Raw genomic sequence first — 17,069 nt, 5'->3', positions numbered from 1 at the left:
GGTTTTTGTTTGGTTGGTTTGTTTCCTGTAAGCATCCTTGTTGAGCCTGTATTCAACACAGGTTGGTCTTTTCAACACAGCCTTCCTTTTTTAGGGAGAAGCAGAATGAAATTTGTATTTTTATATTGCATTATTTAAGTTTTGCTCAAAGGATTTTGAAATGTTTGTCTGTTTAAAATTTAGAGGTGTGGTGGAAATCAGTACTTTCCTGTTCTTGATTAGAGCTATAAAATTTTACATATAATTTTTTGTTATGTTGTAAAGTGTATCTATATTATCATTGTGGCATGCCCTTTTTTATGAGCAAATAATGCATATTTAATACATACATCATTATTTCCTAGACTTACATCAATGTTCAAGAATTATTTTTTTTAATTCTTCAACAACATAACACGAAGAGTAATGGATTAGTGATTTTCTGAATAGTAGTGCTGCAATGGATTTGGTGACAATGCCTGTCTGCTGAAATATAGTATTTTATCCAAATGTAAACCACAAACTTAGCAACATGCAAACGAACTGCCCTGCATAATTGCATATGTGTAAATTTTTTCTTCTCCCTTGCAGAAAGAAATTTTAAAATTAAGAAGCTGGACTCAGATTAAAGAAAAAATTCCCATATCCAGTCTCTATGACAATTTCTCCAGCACTGTAAGTCAATGAGGTTTATCTAAGGAGGAATGTGGCATCAAAACCCAAGTTGCCTGGAGAAGGAAACTTTTCTCTATGTCTATACAGAATCCACAGGTACCAGAGGTTGCTCTTCTGAGCAGTTTGCTAGTTAAAGCAAAACTCTCACATCAATGCACTAATTACTGTATTCTTATTAGATTATATAAGGTCACAAACTTTCAGATAGCCGGGAGGGGTGGAGGGGAGTAGAGGATAACGGAGTGGGGGAAAAAGCAGATAAAAATTACTTTCCTATAAGAAGCCCCCAAAACATCAGCAGGAACTGTATACAAGCCATTAACTTACTTTCTTCAGAAAACTGATGAAAATGAGGGTCCCGACCGTTCGGACTTTTGGGACCCCATTCAGAATTAGGGGAAAATGGCCACTTCGGGCTGGTAGATTCAAGGTTTGTGGTAAAACGCAAACCCGTAAGCCATCTGTTGGTGGTGCTGTGGGTAGGGTTCCATGTGAGGGTTCGGGCCAGCCATAGTTTTCAGTGGTCACTCTTTGCACTTGTTTGCCAGTCCCGACCGTTCGGACTTCTGGGACCCCATTCAGCGATACGGGAAAATGGCTGTTTCGGGCTGGTAGATTCAAGGTTTGTGGTAAAACGCAAACCCGTAGGCTGACTGTTGGTGGTGCTGTGGGTAGGGTTCCATGTGAGGGTTCGGGCCAGCCATAGTTTTCAGCGCTGTCTGTACAGGTGACGAGGTGCTGACGTCAGATGGCTCTGGCCCCGCCCCTCAGGCGGGACTGTTGCTAGGCGCCCGCGGTTGCGGGATCAGGGCGTGTCCCGGGGCGTGTCCCGGCGGGGTGTTCCGTTCCTTTCCGTTCTGGTCTTCCGGTGGGTGGGAGTTGTTGCCGCTTCCGGTTCGCGGCGCGGAGGGAGGCGGGTGGTGAGTGCGGTGCTTCGATCGGTACCGGGCTGGGGACAGGACGGGACGGGACGGGCGGGGTCAGCGGGACCGGGGATCGAGCTGCGGCTGGGCCTGTGGGACACACCTGTCCCGAGCCTCGCTCCGCCCTGAGCGTGACCTCCCCTGGGGCACAGCCGGGGAGCAGCCAGCACCGGGAAGTCCCGGGGGAACCGTTCGTCCTGTCAGGGTGGCAGGAAGGGCCCGAGGTAACCGGAGCCCCGAGCCGCGGGCTGTCCCGGCAGGCGGTGCCAGGGTCTCCCTCCGCCTCTCCGGGGGGGGGAGCGGGGGTTTGGCTGTAAGGAAAGGTTTTCACCCGGTTGATACGGGCGGCCGGTGAGCTGCCGGTGGCTGCGGGCTGTGAAGCCGGGAGAAGCGCCCTGAGCTCTTCCCGGTGCTCAACACGATCGCGTTTCAGTCTCCTCCTCCCTTCTGGTGTCCGGTGCCTGGGACACAGCTCCGTGTCCCACCCAGAGCCCGGTCTATTTTCCAGGGACGTCCGGTCCGGTCCCTCGATCCGCTGACAAACCGGGGCTGCTGAGCTGTGGTTACCCCGCTCGGTGCCTGTTGGTTTTTGGTGAACTAAAGTTATTTATATCGCTGGGCAGCTCTAGGACCGGTTTGTAACTTGTTTTGGGCCAGAAGCTTCGATTTCTCAGACCAGGCTGCAGTTAAATAAAGTTGGATGGGGGTTTTGGTGCGGTCTGTCCTGCCTTTTTGCTTTGCATTTAGTTATAAAATTAACTGTGAAGCTTCTTTCCCTACTTTTTAACTATTGGGAGGTAGATGTGTGGTTTAGATCAGTCCCTTTACCTGTGTTTTGGGGGTCTGGGTGCTGGTTAGCAATGCTGTTTGTATGGGAAACTTCCATCATCCAGTCATAATCAGATGGAGAAAATATTTGTACTTTCAGGGTCTGGACATACAGACAGAACTTTTTGTTCACATGGCAGCAGCAAACTCTACTCCCCCTGGTTCTTTGGATCTAAACCAGCCTGGATTTGCAAAGGAGATCCTGGGAACTAAACTGGAGATCAAATACCTCTGCTCTGATTGCAAGAATATATTGAGAAGGCCCTTCCAAGCTCAGTGTGGACATCGTTACTGTTCCTATTGTCTGAAAAAAATTATAAGGTAACTTTTGGGCCTTCTGTTTGAAGACAGATGCATTTTCAAGTAAAAAAAGAAGAGAAAACTCTTCCTTTTTCCAGAATCTCCCAGACTGATTTTGCCATTCAGGTGAATCATCCATTTCCCTCAGTCTTCATCACAGCTGCTGAAGTAGCTTGTCCCTCAGAGTCATTATATGGATGTCATGATGAAATGGGGGAAATTTAAGCACACCCTGCCTCCCAGAAAATTGTGTAGTGCTCTGTCTTGCTCTGCCCTTTAAGTGAGGGACATTGGACAGAGTTAATCAGGAGGCAGAAAAAAAAGAGAATGAGAAACGGGCATCAAAAGTACACGAGTGTAATGCTTGAATAAAATAATGAAATGCTTGAACTGTTGTGTTTCATCTTTATTTTTCTGTCTGCTAGTGCTGGACCTCAGAAGTGTGCCAGCTGTATTCAAGAAGGAATATATGAAGAAGGACTTTCTATTTTGGAAACAGGCTCAGTAAGTAAAAATGCATTTTAAAAAAACAAAGCAGCTCATTGTAATGTCATCAGTACCACTTGCATTTTACATTTAAAGCAGAAGTTGTGGCAATCCCTTCTTCCTAGGAAACATTCTCTTCAGTAGTGAGAGTTGGGATTAATTTTGTGGACTCCCCAGCCCCTACAATCCAGATCATGTTCCCATACTTGTGGCCTACTTAAACACTGTAGGAATTATTTGTTTGCCATTAGCACACCTCTGAGGATGTGATGAGGCAACTGATCTGGGAGGAGCCTTAGTAAAGTCTTAATAAAGAAGAGATTCAAGCAAAACTGCAGCCTCTTGGTGATTTTTATCGTTTGATTGGGGTTTTTTTTTTCAATTTTAGGCTTTCCCAGACAACGCAGCTCGTCGGGAGGTGGAAAGCCTGCCTGCTGTCTGCATCAACACTGGCTGCACTTGGAAGGGGACTATTAAAGAATATGAGGTAACAATCAAAGCAAGGCCTTCAATGTCTGTTTTTCCCTCTCTTCTGTGTTTGGGGAAAGCTCTGGTGTTTTTTCTTGTCTGCTGAGCATGGCAGTGGTGGTGGGAGCTTCCTGGACTTCAGTGTAACCTAGAGAGATGTGGTTGAGGTGTGTTTGTGTGCCCTGCACACCCTGGAAACATCTTCAGATTTGCTTGTGGTCACAGGCACCAAGCACATCCCTGCCTGGTGGCAGCCACTGGTTCCAGCTCCCTTCTTCTGTAAAAAACAAAATATCAAGAAACTGTGCTCTGCCATGAAGTTGTTGTGAAGTTCTCTGCATTATATGAACCTGAAGCATACTTCAGGCCCACGAGCTTGGGGGAAGTGGCCTGACCATGATCCTGTTTTCAGCCAGCTGCCCCCTTGGGCTGAGCTGTGGTTGCTGGCTGCTCACCCCTTTGCTCTGAGCTCTTCTGGCTGGTCAGGATGTTTTTTCCAGCTCTGATCCTCTCAAGGAGCCCACCAACTCTTTATTCCAGGCCTCATTTTTGTGGCCCTGGTCCTTAGCATGTATACATCTAACATGACTCAGAAGAAGAATGTTCTTGCTGAGGATGGCTGTTGGCCTCACACTTCCTTCTGCTTCCCAACAAGTCAGCTCTGCTGTGGTTGTTTACACTGTCAGAATGTTCTGGCAGTTAGCAGCAGATCTCTACTCACCTGGGAAGCTTGGGTGCTTCTGAAAGGGCATGAGGTGAGAGGACTATCTTTTATTTCCCTCTAGAACTTGCTAGATTGTGAAGATTAAGCAAATCTTTTAAAGATCAAGTAAAAGGTTGTAGCTCTGATTGTAGTGACTGACGTGTGTCAGGAAAAGGTGTAACCTGGGTCTGTCTAGGGTAACATTTGAGTTCTTGTTGCAATGTTGCTTCAAGGTGGCAGGAAGAGAGCAGCACTGGATCATGCCTGAATTTTCTGCCTGGCTTGCTGAGCCTGTTGACACAGATGTTTCTGTGCCTCAGCTTCCTTGTCCTCTGTCTTCCACCTTCCACTTCATTCTTCTCTAGGTTGAGTCCAAAAGATGAGGGGATGTAGAGTGCTGAATGTTTCTCCTGCTGTGAAATTCTCGCCCATGGATCTGTACATGGCTGATGGTCTGGATCTGTGACTGGATGAATGTCCAGTTAAAAGGTATGAACACTGCAGCAGAGTTTAGGAGTTGCATTCCAGGGCACAGTGTGTTTTAGAGAGGTTTCAGACCCCAGCTGTGCTCTTGGTGCCTGTGCATTGTTTGACCCAGGCTTTAATTTCTGCTGGTGAGCAGTGGCTACAACTCCACTGCCTGCTGCAGTGTTCAGAGGGGTGGGTGTAATGAGGACTTGTCCTGGGGATGGGTCTGTCCTCTTGCAAGACTGCACATTTGTGTGATGCTCTGGGATCTGCACAACTCCTCCAGAGCCACTGAACTGGTAGGGCTGTGCCTCTTTCATCTTCAATAGGTCCTGTGAGGTGCTTGGCTAAAACTGAGAATGGTTTTATAGAGGTTCAGCTCCAGAGTGCTTGGGCTGCAGGGTTGTGAGGTGTTGGGAGCCTCAGAGCAGTCCTGTGCAATGGGATTTGGGGCAGTGCTGCCTGATTTATTTGGGATCCATCTTCCTTCTCCTAGGGGGTTATCTGGTGCCCTCTGAGAAACTCAGATTCTTTCCTGGGAGCTGTAAGAGGAGGCAAGGTCTGGCTTGTATTGTCTCTCCTCCAAAAGCTGTGGCATTTAATCAGGCCTGGCTGTCCTCCTGTGCTCACAGCTTGGGAGATGGTGTGTGGCTGAGCAGGGCTGATAAGAGGAGGCATCAAACGATCCTCCCTGGCTACCCTGGCCTGAACCTGCCTTCCAGAGGGGCTGGGTGGTTTAGTGCTCCCAGCAGGGGTTTCCTGGTGCAGGCAGCAGTGTGTGTGCTGCCCCAGCTCAGCTCTCCTGCTATGGAAAGTCCCTCCCTCGCTGTGCTATTTCCGACAGGACATGGAAAGTCCCTAAGAGCAAATTAGTTTGAGTCATGTGCTTAAGAGAGACTTCCTTGGCTGCTCTCTGCCTACAAATCCAGAGCTCCTGTCAGCTCTGGTTTGCTGGGCTTACCAGGGCATGAACATGGGGAAAAAATGTTCTGCAGCTGAAGAGCTCTGGTTATGCAAAAAAAATTTATAAAGCTGTTTTCACTTTCATTTTCTGCTCAAAGGCTCAAAGGGAGGTACAGAACTGAAAGGGCAACCTCCTTGGACATGAGCTGTGCTTCTGCTGGAAGCTGTGTGAAGGAAATGAGATCTTTTAAGTGCTTAGAGCATGTCAGGGTTTATAAATGGATTTTTAGGACTTTGTAAGGATTGTAAATATTTAGTGACATTTGGATAAAGCAGCTTCTGGTGGGGCTGCAGGGTTTTCCCTTTTAATCTGTAACATTTTCTCATGTATAGGGTTTCTGATGAGTCTGCCTGAATGTACAGAGAGAAAAGCAGGCTGTGGGCAGGAGCCTTTAGTTGGGTGGAAAGTCTGAGGGGCAGTGTCTGGAGCTGCTTCACCAAAGTGTGTTTTGGGTGCTTTATGGAGGTCATGTCTCTGTGGGATACAACACTTTGTGTGCTGTGGCAGACACACTTGATGATGCTATAGCAGGGTGACCAATCTTCCTTTTGAAATCAGGTCAAAGATTTGCCTTTTTCTGAAGGTTTTGGCCCCAAGTTACTGCATGGCATTGCAATCCACAGCCAGCCCCATCAGTAGATCACTGCTGATCCCAGGACCAGATCCCTTTCCTGTGGGAGGATCACTGACTTTGACCATGCAAGGAGATCCAAAGGACCTCCCACTCTGGAAAAGCAGATTTACCACACCTTTACTTTCCAGAGTGGGAGGTCCCCAACCAAACCCCATCCTCCCAACCCCAGTGGGGTTGATGCAGCTGCCCAGACACGAGGCAATTTCCCCTCACACCCTGGTGGGAGGTAAAGCCACGGGGAGTGCCAGAGCCTGCGTGGGAGGGGGCTGGAAAGCCCCAAGCTGTAGAGGGTCTGGTCTTGGCTTCTGAAAACAGCTCAGCCTTCTTGTGGTGGCCCATCTCATTAACAGTTTTGGCATCTGTCCCTTGGAAAGTTAAAAGGTGTCAGTCACAAGCTTTGAAGCTTAAATAGTGCTGTGTGTCCCCTGATGAAACCCCTTCTGTGAACACAGCTTTGGGGTTGCGGGGCAGGGAGATCTTCCTTGGGCTCCAGGGATCTGTCAGGAGCCAAAGCCAGAGTCACACACACACTTGGCTACTTCCAACTCTTCAGGCAGCCTAAAGAAATAAAGTTTGAAATGGGAGCAGCTCACCATGGGCTCATCTTTTTCTGACACCTGTCCCAGCTGTAATATTTGTCTCATCTACACTTTCCTGGGTGCCTGTGGCATTCTCAGCCTTGTGCTGTAACAGCCCTTCTGCTCACAGCCTTCACCTCCACACTGCCTGACAGGCAAAGAGGTGACCTTTACCCCCTGGACCTTTACCCCCTGGACCTTACCCCTGCCCACCACTGGCAGCTCCCAGAGCTTATCCAGCACCATCACCATTTCTGATGTGAAGGTCAGGCAGATCTCTGAGAGGATTCAGCCTGGGGCTGTCCCTTTGGATAAGAGCACTGAGGTGGAGCTCTGTGCTTGTTTAAGTCCTGCTGGAAGGGAGGGGAGGTCTCTCCAGGGTGTTGTCCTGGGACCTGCTTGGGTCAGCCCAGCCCTGGATGCTGCAGCACTCAGGAGCAGCTCTTGGGAGTGAATTGGGATCAGTGCTGTGAGCCTGCAGTTGGGGTGATGGTGGGACTGGGCAGTGCTCCCTGGTGGCAGGTTGTTCTCCAGCAGTGACCTCATTACACATGGACAGTACATCTTGGGCATGTTTGGCACAACCATGACTGTAACTGTTAATTGCAGTCTAGAAGACCTGCAGAGTTATCTCTGATCAAGCATTACTGATTGCTTTGAACCACCCTCGTGTGTTAAACAGCTGTTTATGGACACTTGGTGTAGTCCAATGCCATAATTTTTAATTTCTTGGGGTTGTTTTTGTTTGTTTTGCAATGCAGCTGACTGCATCTGAGGGGTGGGAGCAGTGGTGCACAGGTTCCAGCTGGCCCTGGGGCCAGTCAGGTTCAGACTTGAGCTTATCTGAACTTCTCTGGGGGTCTGGCCCTGCTCTCTTTCAGATGAGAGTCTGCCTAGGAAATTCATTCTGCTGCTGCTTTCAAATGTTTCTTGTATCTTCAACTTTCTTTAAAACCTGCTACTGCTTCCACATCCTTATTCAGTGGAAGAAACATTGCCTTGATGTTCCTAAACCAGCCCTGGGACTTTCCTGAGGAGGATGAGACACAGCACAGGCCATATGGACTTGAGAGGAGCAGGGGAGTGCAGAGGGGGTGATATTTTCACACCTAGCATAAAGCAGAGGCTTTAAATATTCCCTTCTTAAAGAGCTGTCTCTCCAGTGAAGTTTCCTTCCCTCAGCCAGCCTCTCTGTTCTTATGCCAGCATTCTGTGGGTCCTGGGGAAGATGCTATCTGCTCTTTCTATAACATGAGAGCAGTGAGTGGGTAGGAGAATGGGTCCAGCCCCTCTGGACAAATGAGATGAAGGAAATTGCTCTGCTTCCTCCTCTGCCTGAGCAGACAGCCCTGCCTGGCCCAGCCACCCATGAGGTCTGAGCCCCAGTGTTCATGTAAAGTATGAAGAGGAGAGAGTAAGGAGGAAGCCAGAGCTGCCACTGATCAGGTTCACTCTCCAGATTCTGATGTACTAACAGGATTTGTGAGTGTTTCAGCCCCCCTCAAGACAGTAACTTGTTTTAATAAAGAATAAATGTGACCAATGTATCTTCTTTTGGATGACTCCTCCATAAGTGCTGCTGTTTGTTTTTTTCCCTTGTTATTATCATGTCTGTTTGGTTTTGGTTTTTTTTTCCTGTTACTCCCATGGCAGGACACTGTAGTGCACTTATCTTTCAATCTGAATCCTGAACGGCATATTCATGGCCTTTGCAATGCCTTGTTTCACCAAGCTGGTGTGTAAAGAGAAGGTTTAAGCAGTGTGGAAGTGACACAGAAAGCCAAGGCAAGTTGTGGCATTCCCAGTTCAGCTGGTGTGGCTGCCCCAGTATCCACTGAGGACAGAGTTATCTCATTGTCCTGGTTGCTTTTTCAGCTTCTCTGGCTGCCAAACAAACTGGGTGTGCTTTTGGTGCAGGGCTGGGTGCTTGTGTGCTATGAAAGAGTTTTAAAGTATTTTTCAGGTTGAAAAATGTTTTTCTGATTCAAACATGAAGGTACAATCAGACAGCTCAGCCTGGTGTGTGATGGGTAAGCCATGGGGTTCATATTTCAGCTGACAGCTATTGCAGTGAAAAGATTATACAAATCACTTGCTGAGACAGTGGGTTGCCTCACTCAACCTGCCCCAACATGTATTTTTCTGGCAGAACCATAAACAGAGCTTCCTGTTGATGATTTTGTCCATCAAGGCAGGAATTTGTTGTTTTTTTGGTTTTTTTAAAATTATTATAGCAGCTTCTAAATTGAGGCTACACAGTCATCCAAAATCGTGGTAGCCTGGAGATTGTGCAAGTGAGTCAGCATTCAGAATTATCAGCATGACCAGGATTTGAGGATAGGTTGGGAGAATATAGCTCTTCTCTGTAATAAAGTATAAAACTACCCCATGGAATTGTACTCATTGTGTGACCTCACTGGAGCTTTGACTAAATATTCTCTTGTTCATTCTTTCACAGGCTCACGATGAGGTGTGCCCTGAATTTCCACTGACTTGTGAGGGCTGTGGGAAGAAGATTCCAAGGGAAAAGGTATCCATCCCCCTGACCCATCCCTTGGGGGGGCCCTGATACGCTGACACCAGGACCAGGGAGGAAAACCAAGATTACAGAAAGTGATTTAAACTGGAAGAGGGGAGACTGAGATGAGACATTGGGAATAAATTTCTTGCTGTGAGGGTGCTGAGCCCCAGGGTGCCCCCAGAAGCTGTGGCTGCCCCATCCCTGGCAGTGTTGAAGGTTGGATGGGGCTTGGAGCACCCTGGGCTATGGGGAGGGGTCCCTGACCATGGCAGGGGGTGGGAATGGATGAGCTTTAAGGTCCCTTCCAACCCAAACCATGCACTGATTCTGTGGGTCTAGCTAAATCAATTCATGTCTAATTAATCATGTAATGGAATCCATATCTATAGACCCTCCTGGGGAAAGGCTCAAAAGTCTGAAAATCAAAGTTTTAGGAAACAGCCTCAAAAAAACACATTCATATGAAACCTTTCTTCCTGCTATTGACAAATATTTTTAGCAACACCATTGTAAAGGGCAGAAATGACAGAAGCATCCAAAAGATGAGCAAAGAGCCCTTCAAAATGAGCAGCATAATGAAGGGCTTCATACTGTGGTCTTGGGATACAGGTTTGCTCATCTGCAGGCTGATAGTGGAGCCCAGCAGAGACCAGGCTTGTAGGTGATCTGTCCTCTGTTTAAATATTAACTCCCTCTTTCATCTCTCTCCAAATGTTTGTTGATAAGCTGCAGCCATTGTAACTGAGTAGCCTGACTCAAGAAGCAAGCCAGATGGATATAGAAACCTTTAAAGGGGTTTAAAACCAGTTCTAGTTGACATCTGTTGCAGTAATGTAGGTGTTTAAATGGGGAATATGGTTGCTGTTCAGGATGGGTCACTGATACATGATGACAAGAGGTGTATTGAACCCCCCATGGTACATGTGCCAGTGCTTTGAGCATTAATCACACACTGGGTGGGAACCCCATGAGGCATCCTGGTGGCTGGGGGTTTCTCTGCAGCAATATCCACCACTGGCCTCAGTTTTTCACAGCAGCTGCCAGGCAGAAGGTGGCTGAGCCCAGCCAGGGGATGCTGAATCCAGCAGAGGATCTTCCCTATCACAGGACCTGCGGTAATAACTGTAAATACTCAGGCAGACCAGGAAGCTTTCTGTTCTCAGATTTATAATGCTTAGCTGGAAGTAAAAATACCAAGCAGTGCCACGTCCTGACCAGTGTTACATGAAGGGCATAAAATTAAATGACTCTTCATTTCCCAGGTTTGTTCCTCATGCCTCCTCTTCCACTGAGCCTTTGTTGTTCAGCACCCATAGCATGTACCTGTGCTGGTTGCTTTCTCTTTCCTGCACATGCAGGTGAGAGGTGAGACCTCCTAGCCCTCAAAAGGGAAATAAAACTCCCTTCCAGGGGTCAAGTGCTATATTTACACTGCAGTGAAAGTCATTCCTGGCAGTAGGCAGTGTCCAGGTTTAACCACACACTTTGGCAGGTGATGATTGATTGTGGCTTGGGCAATTTGCAGTTTCCAAGATGTCAGTAAGATGGAAATGGAGCTACCAGGGGCATGTCAGATCTAATGCTGCCTTCCTTCCCTTCTAGTTTCGGGACCATGTGAAGTCTTGTGGCAGATCTAAAGTGCCTTGCAGATTCAAGGACATTGGATGTGCTGCAGTGGTAAGGGCTTGTCTGTTGATGTTTGGCTGCTGATGTTTATCTGCTTTAAGCTGCAAAGTGCTGTTGCCCAAACTGTTACAGATGTTTGTGTTCAGATACTTGAAAAAAGAGGTGCTTCAAACCCTTTCCAAAGGAAGCTTAACATGATCCAAAGTTCTGGTATCCAGAGAGTGAACTTAATGTGGAATTTAAACCTTCTCCTTGAGGAACACCCCTGAGTGCTCTGAGACTCTGGTGGTTATGTGGCTTTCAGCTGTAAGCACAGAACTGGGCATTTAGTGTCCTGCTGTCCTGCTAAAGCTTGAGCCAGGCCGTATCTTTCCATATGACTTCATTTTCCCAGCTCCTGCTGGTGATGTTCATATAAATTCCTCCTTGGGGTGATTATGTGAGGTTTTGTTCTTTGGTGCTGTTAAGTGCATCTGCCTGAGCCCTTTGGGGCAGTACTGGAGGGAAACAGAGTGGGACAGTGTGTACAGCTGGGGAAATGTTAAGCATCCGTCATTGTATGCAATTGCTGCATTTCTAAAAAAAACAAAACAAAACAAAAACCATCCCACAACAGGGTTTTTAACTCTCTTTCATTGTTTTTTCCCCTTTATAATTTAAAGCTAACGTTGTGACCTCAAGAGGAGGAATTTGTTCTGTGGATGGTGGCAGCATAGATTTGAGCTTGCTGAATTGGGGGATGTATTTCTCTTCATGTAGGTGGAAAATGAAAAGCTGCCAGAACATGAAAGCAAGTGTTTGGCAGAGCATCTCTACATGCTCCTGAGTGTTGTGCTCAGCCTCAAGGCTGGCTCTGGAGACCTCAAGCACCTTCCTGCCCTTCCCTCCTCACAACCCAACTCACCACTGCTGGCTGCAAGCTCCCTGTGCTCAGAGTCAGAGCTCTCCAGGTCCCTGGAGCTTTTGGGAAGATGTGAGGCCCTTGAGAGGAAAACAGGGACCTTTGAGAACATTGTCTGTGTGCTCAATCGGGAGGTGGAAAGGGTGTCTCTGACAGCTGAAGCCTACAGTCGGCAGCATCGCCTGGACCAGGAGAAAATTGAAACTCTGAGTAACAAGGTGTGTGTGGAACCCCAGGTTTGGCCTTGCCAGCACTTTTAGCAGAGGCTTTTTTTTCAGCTTCCGTGTTATTAACTAGCAAAGCTTCACCACCCAGCCCCAAACCTCCACGCATCTGAAGGCAGAACTAAAATATGGTTTGTGCCTGCACCCAACCCTCAAAAGCTTCCTGGAAAAGATGGGAATTAAACTGGCATGCAGGAAGCATTCAGAGCTCTGTTAGTAATCAAGCTGTGGTTGGTTAACCCTGTGGAGAACTTGTTAGCTTGGGTGTAGGTTCTTGTCTTTCTCAATCCAGTTTTGTCATAATGCTGAGGGGTTTTTTCCAACCCCCCAGCATCAGTTCTTGTGCTGCTGACATGCCAGACCCACTCACTGGAAGGATTTTTCCATTCACTGTGGGAACACATCCAGCTCAAGCACTGAGATGGTTGGATGGATCATTCTCCAGAATGACAGGATCAAAGGCAACCTCAGAGAACTGCCTTTATGCTGCTAAATTTCTCCCTCCTGTGATCCCTGTCGGTTCTGGAGAACCCCTCTGACTGCCCAGTCACCCTGCAGGGGCTGCTGGTGCCTGCTGGTTTTCGTGGGTCTCACAGCAGTGCTGTTTCTAACCAGGCTGCACCGTGTATCTACTGAGCAGGTCCGGCAGCTGGAAAGGAGCATTGGGCTCAAAGATTTGGCCATGGCTGAGCTGGAGGAAAAAATCCGGAGCATGGAAGCTTCCACCTACGATGGTGTTTTCATCTGGAAGATAACAGAGTTTGCCCGGAAGCGTCAGGAGGCCATTACAGGCCGTTCCCCTGCCATCTTCTCTCCAGGTTATTGACCACAAATTTGCAAAATTCAAAAAGTCTTTGGTGTTTTAGCTGTGTCATGTAATGGTGCCCTTTGCCACTTGCCATTCAGATGTGCTGCTCTTCTGTTCCCCCTTTCCCCACAGGGCCTGGAACTTTGGGGTGGGTTATTTTTTTTGTTAGCATTGGGCTAAATGAAATGCTGCTCTGCTGAAAGAGGTGCTTTTCTGAGTGCAGAAGCCTTTTAATTTCTATCAACTCTCTTAGCTCCAGAATAGCCCTTCATTACCCTAGAGTTACATTGTCTGAGGATTTTAACTCAGACATACTGTATGAGTTAAATACAGTATATTGTATATATATACTATATATATATTGTATGTATATATATATATATACAGCAATATAATTATTAAGAAAGGGAGGAAATGTATATTAGTGCCCCCTAAATATATTTTCATGCCCAAACTGTGATGGTGCCACGGACAAACATCTAAATAAAGCCCAGCCCATACCTGTGGAAGTGCTTGAATATCTGATAGAGGAAGGGGCTCTCTTCACAGAACTACCCTAGCCCAGGGTGTTCTTCCTCTTAAAAAAGAGGATCTTGGACAGGGAGCAGGAGGTTGTGATCTGGTTTGTTTGTGAGAGCAGTTCCCAGGTTTGCAGCTGTAAGGTGAAACCATCTCTTCACCCTGTTTCAGTGCTCAGTGGGGGGCTGGCTGTTGTTTGTACCTGGGGGCTTTCTGGACCTCCTCTTTAGGACATTTATTTTAAGATGGAGAGCTGATTTCTTCCAGGATCCCAACTTTGGAGCTCTCAGAGGTTCAAAGGAACGTGCTGGTGCCAGGTTTTACCTGGTGTGACACTCACTGTGTCTGTTTTGCAACTCTTTGGTAGCTTTCTACACGAGCAAGTACGGGTACAAGATGTGTCTGCGTGTTTACCTCAACGGGGACGGCACCGGGCGGGGGACACACCTGTCCCTCTTCTTTGTGGTGATGAAAGGACCCCATGATGCCCTTCTGAGGTGGCCCTTCAACCAGAAGGTGGGTTTGGGACAAAGCCAGTGCCATGCCAAGCAATGTGCCTCGAGTTTTGCATCACTCAAGCTTCAGGATGCCATTGGCTTGGCCTGCTTAGCAAACAGAGGAAGAAGAAAGGACTTTGCTGTGCTGGGGGATTCCCCAGTCATGCTGGAAGGAGCCAAGAAGTCAGAGTGCTACAGGGCTGGGGGAAGAAGTGGTAGAGGCTGCAGTAGGAGAGCAGCAGCATGTTGAGAGTGAACAGAGCCTCTGAGTGAGTTTTGAGTGGGTGGTTGTGGCCTTGGTATTCCAGGCTCACTCAGCACCAGAAGCTCAGGTTGCCTTCCTTAGATGTTGCAGGTTTGGGAAACACTTCAAGGCTGAGCAGGCAAAAAGAGGCAGGAATTTTATTTTTTTAAAAACTCCTATAGCAGGCAAAGCACTGGTGCAGAGATGGGGGCTGCCTTCTCTCACATGGGGTCAGCAACTCTGAGACTTCATTAAATACTTGCCTGGGGTATCAGTGGTGGCAGCAGACACCAGTCTGGCTACTTGGAGGTTTTCAGTCAGTCTGACAGCCTTGTGCTGAAGTTCCCAGTGACAGTGCAGGAGGTGGGAAGTTTTCTGCTGAATGTCCCCAAGATGATGTTGTGTCATTGCAGCCATCCCTCAGCTTCACAGCCATGTGGTGTGGGGTTGACTGTGGCTGCTTTGGCACTTGGCTGTTTCACAGGCTCAGAGCAAGCAGCTCCCTGGGCTGGGTTTCCAGGTGCTTTTTCTGTAGTGAAATGAGGCAACCAGGTGCCACTAATTGCCAGGGAGTGAGCATGAGCTTGTGTTAAGCCCACCTGTGCCTCATTAGGGTGGGCCCCCTGGTCCTGCTCATGCGCAGTGGGGGCCCACCCTAATTAGGCACAGGTGGGCTTGACACAAGCTCATGCTCACTCCCTGGCAATTAGTGGCACCTGGTTGCCTCATTTCACTACATTTTTCCTCAGCCATGGGGTATCATTTTCCTCTTTCCCCACAGGTAACCCTGATGCTGCTGGATCAGAACAACAGGGAGCACATCATTGATGCCTTCCGACCTGATGTGACATCCTCCTCCTTCCAGCGACCTGTCACAGAGATGAACATTGCCAGTGGCTGCCCCCTCTTCTGCCCTGTCTCTGTGATGGAAGCCAAGAACTCCTATGTGCGTGATGATGCCATCTTTATTAAAGCCATCGTTGATCTCACGGGCCTCTAACCCTCCTCACCTCTGGGAGCAGAGCCAGCTCTGAGTGGGGCAGCCCCATCTGGTGCTGCAGGAAGGTCTTGGAGCAAGGAGGAGGCAAAAAAGCAGAAGGGGAGAAGCCCTTCCCAAAAAGGGATCTTCGTTCTGAGTGGAAACAAGGTGTCTGATGGGAATGTTCTTCCCTGGTGTCAGTGAAACCTTCCCTGAGAAGAGATCTGGGTGGACGTTCACAGAATGTGGGGGACAAGAAGATCTGCAGGGACTCGGGTGTCTGAACTGCCACTACCTGGGCTCCAACTGGAAACCAGTGCAGCTCTTGCTCTACCAGTTTAGTGCACAGCCTCAGTGCTCTGTAGTAAAACAAGGGTTTGGCCTGCCTGAGCACCACCTCGTGTGGATGATTTGGCTCAGCCACCCAGGATTTTCTTCAGAGATCTCTGTTCGTGGAAGTGTGTGCTGCAGGGGTGCCATTGCCCCACGCTGGTCTGTGCCTCGGTGGAGGGGAAGGGTTGTGTGGGAGGCTCGGTGCAAGCTGGGCAGGAGAGGTGCAAACTGGTTTGTTTTGCTGCTGTTTCTGTTCTGTGTGTGTCTGCAGAGCTGTGTGCTGAGCCCAGCTGCATGGCAAGGGGGCAGCAGTGCTCTGAGCTGGGAGTGAAGGTAGGGCAGGCAGCGCCTGGGAAGGGAGCTTGGGGCAGCTCCAGGAATGCTGGGGATGAAAGAGAAGTGAATATTCCCCAAAGAGTGCCCTGTCCTGTCCCGGCAGACTCTGAGAGTGACACAGGGCTCTGTGCAGGGTGGCAGCACCCCCCCTGTGCAACACAGAACCTTCCAGCTTGTCCCAAGGGGTGGGACAGGCCCTGTGCTGCCCGTGTTTAGGAGGACACCCAGGCCCAGGAATGCCCCAGCCTGGCAGCAGCTCCTCCCCAGGGAGGCTCCATCCCAGCAGAGGTTGGGAATGTGGGATGTACAATTGGCTCTGCTTATGTGACAGAGGAGAATTTGGTGTGTGGTGTGGAGGGAGCTGGGTCAGAGCTGCTGGGGATGTCTTTGCTCTCAGGGTGCTGGGCAGTGGGGCTGTTCTGTGCTGTAGAGCTCAGCTGGGGGGCTGAGGTGCTGCCAGGGGGTGGGTGCTGCTTCTCCTGTCCCAGAGGTGGTGGGAGAGTCCATGGTGCCCCCAGAGCTCAGGGTGCCAGTCCAGGCTCTGGAGGGGACACCGGGGCCATGGTGCTGCAGAGGGGGTGTTATGGCATGGGGGGTGAGCCCCAGTGACAGAAACTTTCACCTTGTGGCTTGAGGGGCAGCCCTGGTGCTGACAAAGCTTCTGTGCCTTCATGTTTTTAGCAGCCAGTGCACTGCAGGCAGGGAGGTGGCACTGCCCTGGGCCCAGCTCTGCCAGCCTGGCTCACACACCACACACTGGATTATTTTTTTTTTTTCGGTGTGGTTTTTTTCTTTTTTTTTTGTTTGTTCTTTTTTCACTTTTGACCATAGCTACTGGAGAGCACCCATCCCAGGCTGTCACTCTCAAGTTTTTTCTTGCCTTGAGGATGTAGTAGGGTCAAAAACCACTAATAAAAGCCATTAGAAGAGCATTGGGTGCTGTACAATCCCTGAGACACTGGGGTTCCAGCCCTGCAGGGGGTGGGAGAGGAGCTGGGGCAGCATCACCTTGGGGTGGGGAGTTATTTCTGGGGGATGATCCAGCCCTGTCCTGGCTGCAGGGAACAGGCACAGC

At 48.8% G+C, this 17,069-nt stretch overlaps 1 protein-coding gene across 3 annotated transcripts; it reads left to right on the top strand.

The window, feature by feature from the left end:
• Positions 1 to 1,514: 1,514 nt before the first annotated feature.
• On the top strand, positions 1,515 to 16,748 carry TRAF2 (TNF receptor associated factor 2). 3 transcript variants are annotated; one of them, XM_030461385.1, is made up of 10 exons: positions 1,515 to 1,574; positions 2,506 to 2,726; positions 3,131 to 3,209; positions 3,580 to 3,678; positions 9,465 to 9,536; positions 11,130 to 11,204; positions 11,913 to 12,272; positions 12,919 to 13,096; positions 13,973 to 14,121; positions 15,128 to 16,748. In XM_030461385.1, the coding sequence occupies exons 2-10, from the start codon at positions 2,539 to 2,541 to the stop codon at positions 15,344 to 15,346; spliced, it is 1,419 nt and encodes a 472-aa protein (XP_030317245.1). In that variant the 5' UTR covers positions 1,515 to 1,574; positions 2,506 to 2,538; the 3' UTR covers positions 15,347 to 16,748. The 3 variants fall into 3 exon arrangements, with proteins under 3 accessions (XP_030317245.1, XP_030317247.1, XP_030317246.1); XM_030461387.1 differs by lacking the exon at positions 1,515 to 1,574 and adding an exon at positions 1,615 to 1,801; XM_030461386.1 differs by lacking the exon at positions 1,515 to 1,574 and adding an exon at positions 2,209 to 2,294.
• The last annotated feature ends 321 nt before the right edge of the window (positions 16,749 to 17,069 follow it).

This window comes from Calypte anna, chromosome 17 (genome assembly GCF_003957555.1).
Source record: "Calypte anna isolate BGI_N300 chromosome 17, bCalAnn1_v1.p, whole genome shotgun sequence".
Taxonomy (NCBI): domain Eukaryota; kingdom Metazoa; phylum Chordata; class Aves; order Apodiformes; family Trochilidae; genus Calypte; species Calypte anna.
The sequence above is the reverse complement of the archived record's forward strand: the minus strand, read 5'-3'. Positions and strand labels throughout refer to the sequence as shown.

Coding starts and splice junctions, on each gene's coding strand:
- TRAF2 (XM_030461385.1), top strand. CDS start 2,539: ATGGCAGCAGCAAACTCTACTCCCCCTGGTTCTTTGGATCTAAACCAG. Junction 11,205..11,912: donor ACATTGGATGTGCTGCAGTG/GTAAGGGCTTGT, acceptor CTCTTCATGTAG/GTGGAAAATGAAAAGCTGCC. Junction 14,122..15,127: donor GGTGGCCCTTCAACCAGAAG/GTGGGTTTGGGA, acceptor CTTTCCCCACAG/GTAACCCTGATGCTGCTGGA.